The following is a 15,000-nucleotide window of genomic DNA, read 5'->3' on the forward strand; positions in this document are numbered from 1 at the left end:
TTTGGGTCGACCTAAATTAAGTTAAGATCGGCTGTTGGGTAAGACGTCGAACTAATAAGACGCGTCAACCAATCAACTGAATCAAACCAAAAAGCAATTTTAGCCGAACGAGGCTAACTAGACGCCATCATACAAGTTTTTAATTTATTAGTTTAGTTCGTCGCATGTGAAGATCGGTTTGTCACGGATACGAACTTCAGACGTTCTATCCGTCTGAAGCAGTCGGATAGAACGTGTTGGACCATCCAAACTCATTCAGAAGAACTTAACTGAGCCAGCCGTCAAACTTTTCATGAACTAAACTCACCACCTTTGGTTCGTCTCATGAAAAGTTAGACGTTTAGTCTCAAGGTCCCTGCTTATGTGCAAAGTACGGCAAAGAAATGTTGCAGAACTGCGATACACATGCAGCCTATATTTCTCATCACGTGAATTGTTTGTTTTAACGTTGTCGATGCCTTCGCCGTCTTAGGCCCCGTCCACACAATCATCCTGGTATTTTTCAGAAACTGCATATTGTGTTCACACGAATCGGCCATCAGTGCACACAAAACCGGGGAATCCGCTCACCGAGATCGCGTCTGTTTGAAACAGCTGTCCACAGGTTAAGGCCCGTCCACACGAATCCTGATAAAAAACATGCGGTTTTAAAAAGGTCGGAATCAGTGTGGACGGAGCCTTAGTTTATAGCAAGCTTTCTGCAATTACTGTTAACTTCGGTCGCGAACCCTGACAGTCTATTCTTACCAGTTTGCCACCACGTGTCCACAATGACACACCTCTTCTCTCCCACCACCTCATTATACCAATGCCATGCCTCGGCGTTAATTGGTTCACCAACTATAAAATGAAAAACAAAAAGGTCACGTTGAACGCTGTTCACTCTACTGAAAATATTACTTATTTCTTGCTTTGGAAACATAATAAATAACAAAAAATACGGACGTTTCCAAACGACTGAAGACTTGCTTGCCCGAAGAGCACTTTTTTGTGTCCTGACAAACTACAAAGTGTGAATCACCTTGTACGGAAGAACCACAGGAAAGTACTACTCAGTAGCTTTTATCTGAATGGTCACACTTCAGGATTTCAACAAAGAACTCAAAAGTTAGGACCACGTTGTACATCAGTATAATGTTAACAGTACCATAGGAAAGCAATGTTCCATTTGAATGGTCACACTAAGGGATTTCATCCGCAGACTCACATGTTAGGGCTACCTTGTGACCATAAACAATACCATTTGAATGGTCCTGATATAGGGTTTCCCACAGACTCACAAGTTTAGAATATCATTACATGTCTTTGAACCCAGTTCTGGCTGCATCTTATCAACAAACCTGTCCCAAGGAGCTTTAGTGATGACCTGTCATACTTTGTCACATAAGAATTACTGGATTTAAGTAGCAGTCGCAGGGCTGTTGGTGCTCCGTAGAACTGGTTCACTCTTAGTCTCTCCACCATCTCCCAATAGCGACCTGGGTCAGGGTAGGTAGGGGTGCTCTCAAACAGAACTGTGGTAGCCCCATTGGATAATGGACCATACACTACATAGCTATGGCCTGTGATCCAACCAATGTCAGCCACACAACCAAAGATGTCTCCTGGTTGGTAGTCAAATACATACTACAGAGAGAAAAGGCTGATTAACATTTGATTGCCAGCCTTTGAAAAAGTATTGCAATTGCAGTTTGTGCCGCAGACATAATTTTTCTCCATTTATTTTATTCATTCACACTGGTCAATATACATGTAAGTTACAGGAAGTACAGAACTATGTGATAAGAGATTAGGAAAGAGGGAAGAGACAAAATGCATCTTACAACAAGTATAACACTTTTCACAATATTATAATGACCTGGCTGTATAACTGACTAATCTAAACCTGGCAAGCATAGTCATCAAAGCAGCACTGAGAACCTTTCCCTAGGCCCCCAATGGACCCTGCAAATTGCTGGAAGTGCCTTTTGAATTTCACTTCAACCTGATTGGCAAATAAACAATGGCTTTTTAACAGGCCAATCATATCACACCCTCAAATCCTGGCACACAGTTGGCCCCCAGAACAAGGATTTTGGTGCTGGCTTGCAGGCGGACTTAACCAGGGCTTTAGTTTTGTCTGTCGTGCAGGCTAAGGTGCCAAATAGTGAAGATACTCTGTAACTTTTTCTTTTAATTTTCATGGCTTCCTTTATGATCTTGAGGTAGGGAGAGGATGCATTCTATCATGCTTCAGAGGAAACAATATTGAGAATTTTGTTTACATAAATCTTTGTTGGTTTCTGATGAAGTCGTCCACATTTGGCCACAGCTGGACTTAGGAGGGGTTAAAGCTTATGTAAGAAAAGTTTTCAAAAGTCGACATTAATTTTTGATCCAATTCACAGAATAAAAAACGCTTAAGCCAGGAGTTATCAGCAGTAATCACACCTTATGAGTTAGCTTGGCATAAAGAAGGTACCCAGCCTGTGTATGTACCACACCCTTTGGTTTCCCTGTGCTTCCAGAAGTGTACAATAAGAACAAGACATCTTCACTGTCCATTGGTTCTGGATCACATTCTGTTGATTGCTTGCTCATTTCCTAGGGGGAAATTCAAACTAAAGGTAAGACACATTAGTACCCTGACATGACGTTAAAATAGACAAACCAGGCACAGCTCCACACTGGTTTCCATCATTTCACAAAAATCAGTCAGATTTTTCATAATAAACATATTTTTAATGATAAAAAAATTTCCAAGTTGAAATCTGGCCAATATCCTGTCTGAATGACTCAGAAACCCAGGAAAGGGGACACAGCAATAATTTTGATTGACAACAAACAAGAACTCAGAGTAGACCTTCCCCAACATTCCAAATCTAGTTTGCACGTATAATGAAATGAGGTTGAGGCATTGGTGGACAAAATATTTCATATACCTGTAAATCACCATTTTTGTTGACCCACGCCTGAGTTAGCATCTTTGTTCAAAGGAATACAGGATAGATCTATTCACATTGTTTTCAGATTCCAACTTTTTCTTCCCCAAGCTCTACCCACTTAACATTCCCTGAAATTAGAAAGCAACCAGTAATGAAGGCTAACCTTTTCGAGAGGAATGTCAATCTTTCCCATGGATACATCAGCTCCTGTACGGCTAGCCACAAACACTCTCTTTACACAAGGACTCTCAGCCACTGCCTTATCCACCACTGTTTTCAAATCAATGCACTTCCCGCCCCTTACAATTTGGTCTGCTGTGATGACTGTTTCTGCATTTGCTATTAAAAAAAATCAACACATTTTTAAACATTCAATTAGTCAGAAGCTTACATCCATTTGTGGTAATTTATTTTTTCAACTTATACCCTTTGTCAATAAATTCCTTACTCATTTCCAATATAATTATTAGTGCCAATATCGGGGGCATACTATTGTCATAACAAAAATCGTAATGGTAGGAAAAAAAACAGTACACTGTATTAAAAGCAAGTCCAAAATATCAAGGGATGGAGGGACACAGAGGTCTGTTTTGTAAAGTCTGTGTGGTGTGGTGTTGTGCCACTAGGAAAAGATTGACTTCAGCTACTCTTTTTTCTTTTCAATACCTGCTATAGACTAATGAAAGTGATGCACTATTCCTATGCAGCCAAAATTCTCTGATTTCTATGCACTGTATTAAAACTAAACTGTTATATAGTGGAATCTCTTGGGGTCCAAGATTAAAGCGGAGAGGTGACCATTGTAGAGAAAATAAGAAAAAAGGGAATCTATGGTTTGTCACCAGGGAAACAACTTGGCCATTGTGGAGATCTATCAAGGTAAATATTGTAGAAGGGTGGCTTTTAGTAAAAGTTCAACTGTACATTAAAAACAGAACCTGATCTTACCGTCAACAATTCTGCTAGCAAGTGCATCTGAACTAAACCCAGCAAATACCACACTACAAATGAAAAAAATATACTGGCCTTAATTCACCCATCACCTTCTCAATGCTCAATAGTACTTATAATAGTATACTTGCTGTTGCAAGCCTTAAAATGGTGCCTTAGCACCAAGGTGACAGACCTTTATAGAAAAGGTTACTGGTGGCAGATTTCTACAATGAAATAGTGGTCTGGTCTCCACACTAGAGACATTAAAATGTGTCCTGTCCTCAACAAGTATAATACATTGACACCTTAATAAAGTTTTTTTTTTTTCATGACTAGCATGCAAAGAACAACACAAGATATGTTCTGGATGTTTAAAAATAAAGTATTTGCTTGGGGAATTGGGGGGGGGTTGCATTCCCTTTCACTTAGAGAAGTAAAGATTCCCCCTTGGACTCTCAATCAAATATCCACCTTTCAAATATTTCTGTTTTCTAGAATTTCCTAGAATGTGGTATTAAAAACTAACCTAGTTCTAGAACAGGACATCATTTTAAATACAGAATCCTTCAAAAATGAGGTGCAAGGGGGACTTAAGAAGTACTGACCTATGAGGAGCTCCAATTCTTGCACAAGCCAGCATTGCCGCCACAGCTAAAGGACTTACTGGCATGTAAATACACACTACATCTCCCTTCTTAACACCATGGCCTTTTAAGACATTAGCCAATCTGTTCACCATTTCATACAACTCCCTGTAAATAAAAATAAAAAGATAGTCGGTTATACCAAAAAACCTTTATTTCTAGTGGCTTAGCGCTGCATTCATTTCTTTATCTCAGAGAGGTGTTAACCTTAAAGAGGTAACCATCTTGGGCAGATGATGGACTTATAAAGGGAGGAAGGAGTCCATTTTAGAACAGTACCTATCCTAGAGAGATGTCTACTTTAAGAGAAGACCATTTTAGTGAGGAACCCATTTCAGACAAGTCTCCATCTTAGAGATGTTTAATTTAAGTGGTGTCCATCTTGGAGAGGTGTCAATCCTAGAGAAGTGTCAATCTCAGAGAGATTTCAATCTTATTGATGTGTCTGGCTGAGAGAGACGTACATCTCAAAGAAGCATCCATCTTGGGGAGGATTCCGTCTTAGAAAGGTCTCAATGTTTGATAAAGATGTCCATCTTCGAATCATTTTCACTTTTAGTGATGTATCCATCTAACAGAGATGCCCATCTCAGAGAAGTGTTCATCGTATAGAGATGTCCATCTCAGGGAGATATCCATTTTTCAAAAGTGCCCATCTTCACAGACACATGCATGTCCATCTTGGGGGAGTGTCCACCTTAGCAATATGTCCATCTTGAAGACATGTCCCTCTAATGGATGTGTTCATCTTGGAGAAGCATACATTTTAGGGATGTGTCCATGCATTTAAGAAAGGTGCTTTCTTTAGGAGGATATTACGTACACAATCTGTCCTCAGTTCTCTGGTTGCCTTATGATTACTAGGATTGACAAACATTTTGAAATAACCGAACATCACAGTCAAAGACTCTTCACAGATTACCTGTACGTCACTCGCTCAACATCCCCTGGCTCATCCTTTTCCCAGATCAGAGCGCAGCGATCAGGATCTGCTTTCATATGTCTATCAACACAGTTTACTGTAGGGAAAAAAACACTCTATGCTGAGCCTAGCCTGCAAAACTAGCCAACATTTTGTGACCTCACCAACAGTTTCCCCAGGAAATGATGCCAGAGGAGGAAAGAGTGCCGAAATTCCATACTGATGCCGTGTCTGTCACTACCCAGAACTAAATAGTGCTTCTGATTGCTTAAGGCATATTTTTAACCAATCACAAGCGCTACCCAGGTCAGGGTAGTGACACTTCATCAGTATGGAATCTCTGCGTTCTTTTCTTAGACATCATTTCCCGGGGAAAAAGTTGGTTGGGTCACAAAATGTTGGCTGTTTTCTCAGGCTATCCTTAGCCCTGAGACATTTGACTACCAATGTAGTGAGAAGGTTCACAAATTTATGGCACCTTGTTTTCTCCTGAGTTGAAAATAGCAATTGGGAAATTGAAAATGAATGATTAATTAAGTGTTTGACTAACTGCTTTGGTAATAAAGTTGATTGATTGATTGATTGATCATTCGATTGATCAATCTATTGATAGATGGATGGATGAATGGATGGTTGGATTGATTTATTGATTGATTGATTGAGTGGGTGAGTGATTTAGAATGAACAATCATATTAGCAGTGTCCCTGGAAAAGGATCTCAATATAGTGCAACAGTGCACTTTAATTGAGTTTTGGTTTTCTTCTGGCTAAAGCAAACCTTATAAGAATATAGTTTCTCCCCAACACCCACCCACTTTAAACAGTGCCCATGTTTTCACACAAACAACCACCATTCTTGGTCTGCAACCACTTTACAAGATGGCCAAGATGTTGGTAGACAAACAATAAAATTCGTTCGCAGAATTTGCATGAAAAAAAAAATTAGTTTCGGGTGAGGGCTTTTTTCTTGTCCATCAGTATGGCCCCTATGACTTCAGTTGCAAACCAGCGATAAGCAGAGTGTTTAAGGTAAGAAAATATATACAAAACAAATCTAGAGGGCTATGTGGGATTTTTTTCCATGAAATCCACCAAGGGCGTGGTCGCGTGGAACAATAAAATGAGGTCATACCCTCCCTACCCTTACAATTTGCTTTTGTCAACAAGAACTCTTGAAAATTTAAGCTTGAAATACTCAGAATCAAACACGAAGATCTATTAACCTGAAACATTCAGTTTGCCTCCTACAAACCACTTATGCCACCCTATCTTCATTTTAACATCCATCACTTTATCAAAAGGCTTGATCCAGTCCAGTCGCGTTGCTCCAAGTTGTCCCCAGAAAGTCGCAGGATCCCGGATGCTTTGCTGGTAAAGTTTATCCCAGTCTGCAGTTACATGGTCGAGTTGTGGTGGAGTGTATTCTTCCGTGAAGAAAGACGACGCTTTGCGGCAAAGAACGGACGAAATCCGTGTAGGGATCAGCCTTCGAGGAATGAGCAAACTCGCCATGATTTTGTTTGCCCCAGAGGCTACTGGGATTCTCCTTCATGTTTGCCAACACGAAATACCTACTGGGAGCTTGCTCGTCCCCATCAGGTCTCTTCACCTGAGGGCGCATAGTGCAGATAGTGTGTACACAATTTCTATCTCAACCAATCAGGCATGTTTTTTCCTTTTTTTAAAGACATAATAGAGATGTAGTGGAGTTCCCGTGCCTCCGAAATTTAGACATTCCCCGTCCTAGAGCAACTACAGATACTACATTTACTACGGGTACTACAGTTACTCGTTGCCAGGCTCGGGACATTCTGAACAATCTTACACTAAGTAGTACCCCAGTCCCATTTCTTCCCAGGAAACCAAAAACGTGACACCCACGGGCGCATTTTTGTCTGATTTTTGGGTCGAAAATCATTGTTGCCAAGCTAACTTTGCTAAATTCTTGGGTTAAGATGGATTTTGGTTCATTTCATTAAGACGGACGAAAACCAAATAAGGAATTTTCTTTTCTTAAACAATTTTAGTTAAATATAACAAGTAATAAATATAACTGTACTGTAAAGATGATTAAGAGAACTTCCGACAGTTTTTACACTGTTTTCACGTCATCATCGATCACGCCCTCTCATGATGGAGAATTTACCTTGTCACGGGTATAGTCAGGTGCCAAATGTGCTTCTTGCATAGTTGTGATATTTTGGTGTAAAACATTTTCTTTGTTACAGCTGGAGATAAGGTTTAGTATGCCTTTTTTTGTGTATTGTTGAGCCTAAGTCATTTCACAATTTACTTTGGCGGGTTCATGATAGTGACTGACTGAATTCATTTAAAATTTTCAAATATAATATGGCAGGACGTTTCTCCTTACTCTAAGGTTTCAGTCTGTCAGAAATAATTTGTTTTTTAGTGTTGTAAATATTGTAAATGAATTTTCTAAACTCTCTTAATTAAATAGTCTTACATCGCTTTTAACATAAGGACCCCATAAGCGAGTAACGGTTGATGTAGCTGGTAGCGTCGCCTTAGAACTGCAACATCCACATAGCTGAGTGCACACGACATGCATTACGGTATTTACAGCGCAAGCAAGTGACGAACTAAACTCATGTGGCACTGGCATTAACTGATGATTCAATATGGCTTGCATTTGGCGGCCTTCAGAAATCGGGCTCCGTTCTTCAATTACGTCTCTGAAGAACGTAGTCTTCGTTACATTGCACAAACTATTCAATCTGAGTCTTTGCCTTAGATCAACTTATGTATCGGTCAAATCGAAGCTTCAACATGCCCCCCCCGGGCATACCCCGGGCATTTGACACCTTTGCCGTCCCGGGGAGGAAGGAATTTGATTATCAGAGTCTTCCAGGGGGTGGGAAATTTGATCCCCATGCTTTAGGGGTAGGGAATTTGAACTCCACCCTCGATTTCATGTAAAATATTTGGCGTGGCGAGCTATCATGGGGGACGCAGTGTTAGAGGATTTTCGTGGATAAGATTGTGCCTTTGTGGCCAATTGGTTACGAGGAAAGGGCCTAAACAAGCTTTGTGCCGTATTTGAAGTATTTAAATTTTAAAATTTTTAATATTGGATTCAGGCTTTGAATGTATGAATGTATTTTATTGTTGTGTTTACAATGAAATACAATATCTATACCGGCGATTCAATGCAACAACATAAAATAAAATAAAACGGTCAACTACTTTGACCTACTGCAAGTATGTTAATTAATAAGGTGAGCGATGATGCATGTCAGTGAAATGGGCATGATGTAGTAATCTCAATAGGTGGGATCTTTTTGTATAGAACGCTTTGTATGTTGCATGACGAAGAAAAGCTGAGCATTCAGTGACCTTGTAGCAGCGATTTCCTCCGCTTTGCAAGAGACTTTTGTTCGTAGTGAATACGCTAACAGTGTTGCCTAGTTTTTGTTATATTTATAAAGATTTTGTTCGACAACTAAAGGCGTTTCCGCCGTCCTTCTGTCATTTTTGTGCCTGTGAAATGTCCCCGGGGTGGGGGCATTTGATCACCTGAATGGACCCTAGTGTGGGGCATTTGAACGGCATTTTGGCCCGGGTAGGGGGGAATTTGAACAATAATTTTCAAAAAAGTCAAATGTCCGGGGGGTTGCCCGGGGGGGGCATGTTGAAGCTTCGATTTGACCGATACATTAGGCAAGAGAATGCTAAATTTCCGACGTCGTAGGCAGGATCTTTTGTCTGAGTGGAAAACACCCCAATGTTTTCTGGTGCAGTGCATCTGCATTATCTTGCTTTTGTCTTTCCCTGGCACAATCTCTCTGTGGATCAAGCGGTCACTGTGGTGTATGCATGATAAACAACATCGCTGATTATTGTGCGCTAATACGGGAACCAATGTTGTAGGATAGAATTCGAATTAGAATCCATCTGCTAAGCGCTGAGGAAGTTTTTGTGATAACAACAATGCAACCACTCTTCTTCCAGTTACATTTTGCCAGTCTGAGACTGCACCCCTTCATCTTTTCATTAGTTTTCACCTTTGAATTAGCCGTAAAAGGTGATGTTAATTACACGAGACGATTTGCAACGACGATTTTTAACGCAACACAGCATTACAGCATTGTTGCAACATTGTTTCGCATGGTTGCAACACGTTGTTCCAACATTGCAACGCTGTGTTGTGCTGAAAATCGTCGTTGCAAACCGTCTCGTGTAACATCACCTTCAAACGCTTTTACCTCAACGTGCTTGGTGCACGAACCGAGGTTTTGCAATTGCCAATAACACGTGTTATGGACGATGTTGTAAGGGTTGCATTGTTTTAATTGCAGCTTTTTGTTGATACAAGTATTGCATTCGTTCCTCAAAAAGTCACTGCACCAAAAGTAAGAATTTTATATTAAAGGGTGTGGTCATGCAATTGTCAAGTGACTGCTGAAGACGGAATCCATTAGAGAATTGAGTAATTTTAATTTCCAGAGGACGAAAACCTTGTACCAGTATAATTTAAAGCATTGCATTCTTTTTTACATTTTTCAAGGGTTATAGGTGTAATTAGTTGTCTATGATAACACCAAAGAAAATTTCTTATGGGAGCCCGAGAAAATAAATGTCAAATTTTACAAAATGTCATCTTACACATGAATTTTCAGAATTTTACCTGTGTTTTTACAATTCTTGTGAAATTCGACAATTATTTTCTTGGGCTCCTGTGAGAAATTGTCTCTGGTGTTATTACAGATAACTAATAATTATATCTATAGCCTTTGAAAAGTGTAAAAAAGAATACGTTTAAAATATTCTGGTACAAGCTTTTTGTCTACTGAAAATTAAAATTACTCAATTTCCTGATGGATTCCGTCTTAATATTCCTAGAAACTGTTCGAAATTTTCTTTATTATTTTTACAGTAAACTTATCACAAATTCAAGCCCTTCTTCGTTTTTGTAAACTTAAAATTGGTAAAGGAAAGAAAACCCCTTATTCGGACAATGACATCATAATGAAATTCCCCAAAGTACCATCTTAACTCAAGAATTGAGCTTGGCAACAATGATTTTCGAAATTAGCGTACTCGAGTTAGTAAGAATAGCTATGTTGCCAAAAAATCAGACAAAAATGCCCGAAGGTGTTACATTTTATACCCTGTGTATCCCACTAACAGTAATTTGCATAGAGCTAGTTTTTCACTAGCCTGAATCTCATCCGATTACTTCGAGTCGTTAACTCCCTCAGTTGTTGAGAGGAGAAAACGACTCGAAGCAATCGGATGAATTTTAGGCTAGTTTTTCACTTGTTTGATTTAGTATAGTTGTTGTTTATCACATTTGTCAACTAGGTCTCAATGTATACTTTAGAAATTGAGTGTTTGAGTTTGTTATTCATCATACCATCTGAAGTTATCTTTTCCGCATCTGATAATCATATTATAACAAAACTCGAGACACCAAAGACAAGTTTTGTCCTGGTTTTACTTTATTCGCAGAACTACGCGGCCGGGATACGCCGGCACTTCCATGAATATTCAGATGGTTTTGAACACCCACAAAAATCCTTCTTAAATCAAGCCACCAACATAAATACTTGCCAAATTTTCCTACAAAAAAAAAACTGGAATCGAAAATTTCAAACCTCAAAACATCCTTCGATCATCCCCGTCACTTGAAATCCAGAGTACCCCCACTGGAAAGCCTAAGCTACTTTGGCCACTACCAACCTTTCAGCTATGATGATTTACGTAATTTGTTGCTTTCTTTTTTCTTATTGCTCTTGTAATACTTTGCAATGTATGTAATATCTTGTAATAACTTGCAAAAAATAAAAAATCTGAAATCTGAATCACAGTTGAAGTCCTCAGTTGAAATCATCGGACATGCTAGTGAATAGCGAGATTGAGCCAGCTGGTTGCTTCTTGTCTGCAGTTGCGGTTTTCAAAGCTGTTGATGTTTTAATACAAATTCTTTAAGTGGCTGTTTCTCAAATGAGTAAAGCAGCTGAAAGCATTTCCACTACGACCAAAGCACTATTATATTTGACATTTTCTTTTTGAGTGTGGGGGCGTAGTGTTGTTTTGTTCTGCCTAGGGCGGGTTTTGAACTAAGAACGTAAAGAAGCTGATAGGGATTCAGGTCAAGACCAGTCGGAATTTCAAGACACAATAACAACTTTATTGCACATGAAACAGTTTACAAGTATTAAATTAAAGTAAACTGAGTGAAAATGAAAAAGGAAATATTTCACGCAAACCACAGTTACTCCTAAGTCAACATCGAGGCGGACCAAAGGATCGAGACGGTGGACAAAAAGAAAACTAAGAAAAACGAGACGTAATAATAGTTTTACGAAGAGGATAAAATTTGAAACCTTTCACGGCCTAACTATTTGCTACATGTATTAATAAAATCCAACTAGTGGTCTATTATCAATGCTGCGTTCTGATTGGTTCAGCTACTAGAAGGCTATATGTTATAGTCCACTAGTATCGAAAAGCGCCGGCGTTGGCGGCTGAATCGTGTTTTGCTAGCTGAAGTTGTCTTGTCTAGATATTTTTGACCAACTAGTTGAATTTTACTTAAACAATTACTCGCCCTCATGACCTCTGAGTCAAAAGCCCATTCGGCCTTCCGCCTCATGGGCTATTGACTCAGAGCCAACTCGGGCTCGAGGAATAATTGTTAAGAAGTAAAAGTAGTTAAATTTATTAAATACGTTTTTATACATCCATTTTGAAGAGCTCAAGGGTGTTTTCTTTGAACTTAAGTGTCGACTTCAACATAGTCGTCCATATCTAAAAGAGTATCGATTACATATCCACGAATTTTTCCCCTGAAAACGGATTTAGAAGTATCTCTCCAGTCAGACTTTTGCTCCAATTCTTGAAAATGAGCATTATATAATTTCCAACTTTGCTTCTCTCTGATAATAATTGCCTCAATTAGCACGCCTAGTTATATCAAGCCTTCTGTTTGGAAGAAAACGGAGAAGAAAACGAAGAAAAGATAAACCTTTAAAAATTCGGATGAACTGTTTGCAATGAGTTATTTTTAGCATTGTGACGCTGATTGTGGGGGTAAAAGTAAAAGAGATGCAAATACTGTCGAGAACTGTTCTGCTTTGTGGTTATTTTTGTTGAAGCTGTAAACATTGATTTCGGTAACTCTTGTTCATAGTATACGTTCTGTCTCAGAAGAAGACCAGTACAAGGAGTGGAAATATTGGCTATTTTGATGAATTTACACACTTCCGGTCTCACTTGCGTTTTACTCCTCGCCTTCATTTTGAGTCGTACTAGGAGAAAGAAGCTTTGATTAAGAGAGAAATGTACACTTTCCTTATTTCTCGAAAAAGTAACTTGATATATTCAGCTGCATGGTTTTCCGTAAAAGAGAAAAACGTACGAGTAGGCGGAAATTAGCATTTTGAGTTTCCTTAACATTTCCTCACATTAGTTCAACCGGAAGTAACTCTCTTTCTGCGCTGGAACAAAACAAATTGTTTAAACCTATTTTAGTAAAAACTATACTTTCTTTCGATAACGGTTTTATTTCGTTCAAGGCTGTTTTTACTCTGAAGTAAGTAATATTTTCTCTCTGGGTGTTTTTTGGAGGCCAAGACGCAATGAAACTGACCGGAAGTAGGTTGTGCAATTCGGGAAGGGGAAAATTTTTTTGTCACGTGAGTCAAAATATATTACCGGTGATTAACCAATCAGAAGGTCGGAATAGATTTCGGGGTTGCTTCCGAAACAGTCTATGTCGAGTGAATTTTGTAGGTTTGTATGTTTTCGGCCTCGTAAGCCTTGTACGGCTTCAAACGGCTTAAAAGATGAGTGAGAATGGCTTTGGACATTCTGAACTAATTCACCTTGAGCTCAAAAACGGTATGTATATTTTTAGGCTATGCGTGGAAGCGAAAAATCTCCGGCATTTATAGTGCTCTGTCTGTACATAAACAATAAGCATAGTTGATCAGTGCAGAATAACTTTTGTTTTATTTCGTTAGCGAATTTAACAGTACACGAAGATGAAAAAGTTGGGCTGGAGAATTTTGAACTTCTCAAAGTACTGGGAACTGGAGGTAAACAGCAAGAAGTTTGATTGAATTTGAGAGAGGTTTCGTGCAGTTCTTGTGCGAACCCGTTTGTGATTTGTATGTGAGGTGCTTGTTGACTTACGAAATTATAACTTTTCGCTTGACAGCCTATGGAAAAGTTTTTCTCGTTCGCAAACGAGGTGGAAATTTCTCTGGTAACCTTTACGCCATGAAAGTCTTGAAGAAAGCCACGATCGTTCAGAAAGCGAAGACAGCTGAGCATACAAGAACAGAGAGACAAGTCCTAGAGGCCGTGCGAAGATGTCCGTTTCTTGTCACATTACATTGGGCTTTTCAAACCGAATCCAAGCTTCATTTGATTATGGGTATGTTTAAACACTTTTGATGCCTTGTCCGCCATATGGAAATACAACTAACCCCTCAAGAAGGCTTTTCTATAACTTAATTTCATCACAACATCAACAAAATCATTTTTGTCAAGCTAAACACAGATTTCATGCCGTTGTCACGTCTGCGAGGTCTATATCTGTTGTCATTTCCTCAGGCAATTCTGCATCTATACCATCTTTCATTTTCACGCAAAATTTGCATGATCTTTTTTCCGATCTCGAAATATAATGTTTTAATTTTCCTTGGTTGAAATATTACGCTGATTTAACTTCGTTAACTGCAGATTATGTCAATGGCGGAGAGTTGTTCACTCATTTGTATCAACGGGAGAAATTCTCCGAAGATGAAGTACGGATCTACATAGGCGAAATCGTAATCGCCATCGAACATCTTCATAAGGTAAGTGAAACAGAAAGGCAGTTTTTTTTCTTGCCGTTCTTCACCTTGGCTCCTAAGCCAACACAACCTGCTCAATCGAATCTGTTCACTTACACACCTAAGTTTTTGGAGGAGTAAACCCATTCTTAGGTGCGAAAGTCTGGATATTTTGGAAGATGTTTAACAGTCGTTGAGATTTGACACCTTTCCTGGGGCCGGTGTTACTTACACTCGACTTTGCGTGCAAGTTATTAACTTTTTAGGCTTATTCTTGAAATTTCACGATATGTGTAGTTTGCCTAATAAGAATTGCGATATTGATTTATTTACAGCTCGGTATAATTTACCGTGACATCAAGTTAGAGAATATTCTGTTGGACTCCGATGGTCACGTCGTGATCACAGACTTTGGATTGAGTAAAGAGTTCTCTGCGGCTAATTCTGTAAGATTATTTTTATGTATATTTATAAACTTCCGCTGAATTTGTTTTTCATGACAGCTTAAAATGTCTAATGACCTTGCAATATCAGTAAACATATTGTGGTAATTGATTATTTAAAATTGTTCCCAGGGGGAAAGAGCTTATTCTTTTTGTGGCACCATTGAATACATGGCTCCTGAAGTTGTTAAAGGTGGAAGTCGAGGCCATGATAAGGTAAATGATGAACATTAATATTTATAAATCATCAAACACTATGTGATATTAATTCATATTCATCAGTGATAGTTTTATACTATTTTTGGCATAAAAGGTACCCCTTTCATACCCCTG

The 15,000-nt window shown here is 39.0% G+C and overlaps 2 protein-coding genes across 3 annotated transcripts in view; one reads left to right on the top strand and one right to left on the bottom strand.

Annotated features, from left to right (window-relative positions):
- The window catches only part of LOC140943052 (acetyl-coenzyme A synthetase 2-like, mitochondrial), a 14,721-nt gene extending 7,767 nt beyond the window's left edge, over positions 1 to 6,954 (bottom strand). The window contains exons 1-8 of the mRNA XM_073392089.1: positions 6,647 to 6,954; positions 5,424 to 5,520; positions 4,463 to 4,609; positions 3,873 to 3,925; positions 3,088 to 3,263; positions 2,431 to 2,583; positions 1,341 to 1,626; positions 748 to 840 (exon numbers count right to left, since the gene is read on the bottom strand). Of these exons, the coding sequence (XP_073248190.1) occupies positions 748 to 840; positions 1,341 to 1,626; positions 2,431 to 2,583; positions 3,088 to 3,263; positions 3,873 to 3,925; positions 4,463 to 4,609; positions 5,424 to 5,520; positions 6,647 to 6,935 (1,294 nt within the window). The 5' untranslated portion in view covers positions 6,936 to 6,954. The remainder of the gene's footprint in view (positions 1 to 747; positions 841 to 1,340; positions 1,627 to 2,430; positions 2,584 to 3,087; positions 3,264 to 3,872; positions 3,926 to 4,462; positions 4,610 to 5,423; positions 5,521 to 6,646) is intronic.
- Positions 6,955 to 13,125: 6,171 nt separating this feature from the next.
- LOC140942830 (ribosomal protein S6 kinase alpha-5-like) overlaps positions 13,126 to 15,000 on the top strand; it is a 15,361-nt gene continuing 13,486 nt past the window's right edge. Inside the window, exons 1-6 of one of the 2 annotated variants that reach the window (XM_073391841.1) lie at positions 13,126 to 13,286; positions 13,409 to 13,483; positions 13,606 to 13,824; positions 14,133 to 14,248; positions 14,560 to 14,670; positions 14,800 to 14,883. In XM_073391841.1, the coding sequence (XP_073247942.1) occupies positions 13,232 to 13,286; positions 13,409 to 13,483; positions 13,606 to 13,824; positions 14,133 to 14,248; positions 14,560 to 14,670; positions 14,800 to 14,883 (660 nt within the window). In that variant the 5' untranslated portion in view covers positions 13,126 to 13,231. The remainder of the gene's footprint in view (positions 13,287 to 13,408; positions 13,484 to 13,605; positions 13,825 to 14,132; positions 14,249 to 14,559; positions 14,671 to 14,799; positions 14,884 to 15,000) is intronic. The other variant, XM_073391842.1, reaches the window with a different exon arrangement.

This window comes from Porites lutea, chromosome 7, assembly GCF_958299795.1.
Source record: "Porites lutea chromosome 7, jaPorLute2.1, whole genome shotgun sequence".
Taxonomy (NCBI): Eukaryota; Metazoa; Cnidaria; class Anthozoa; order Scleractinia; family Poritidae; genus Porites; species Porites lutea.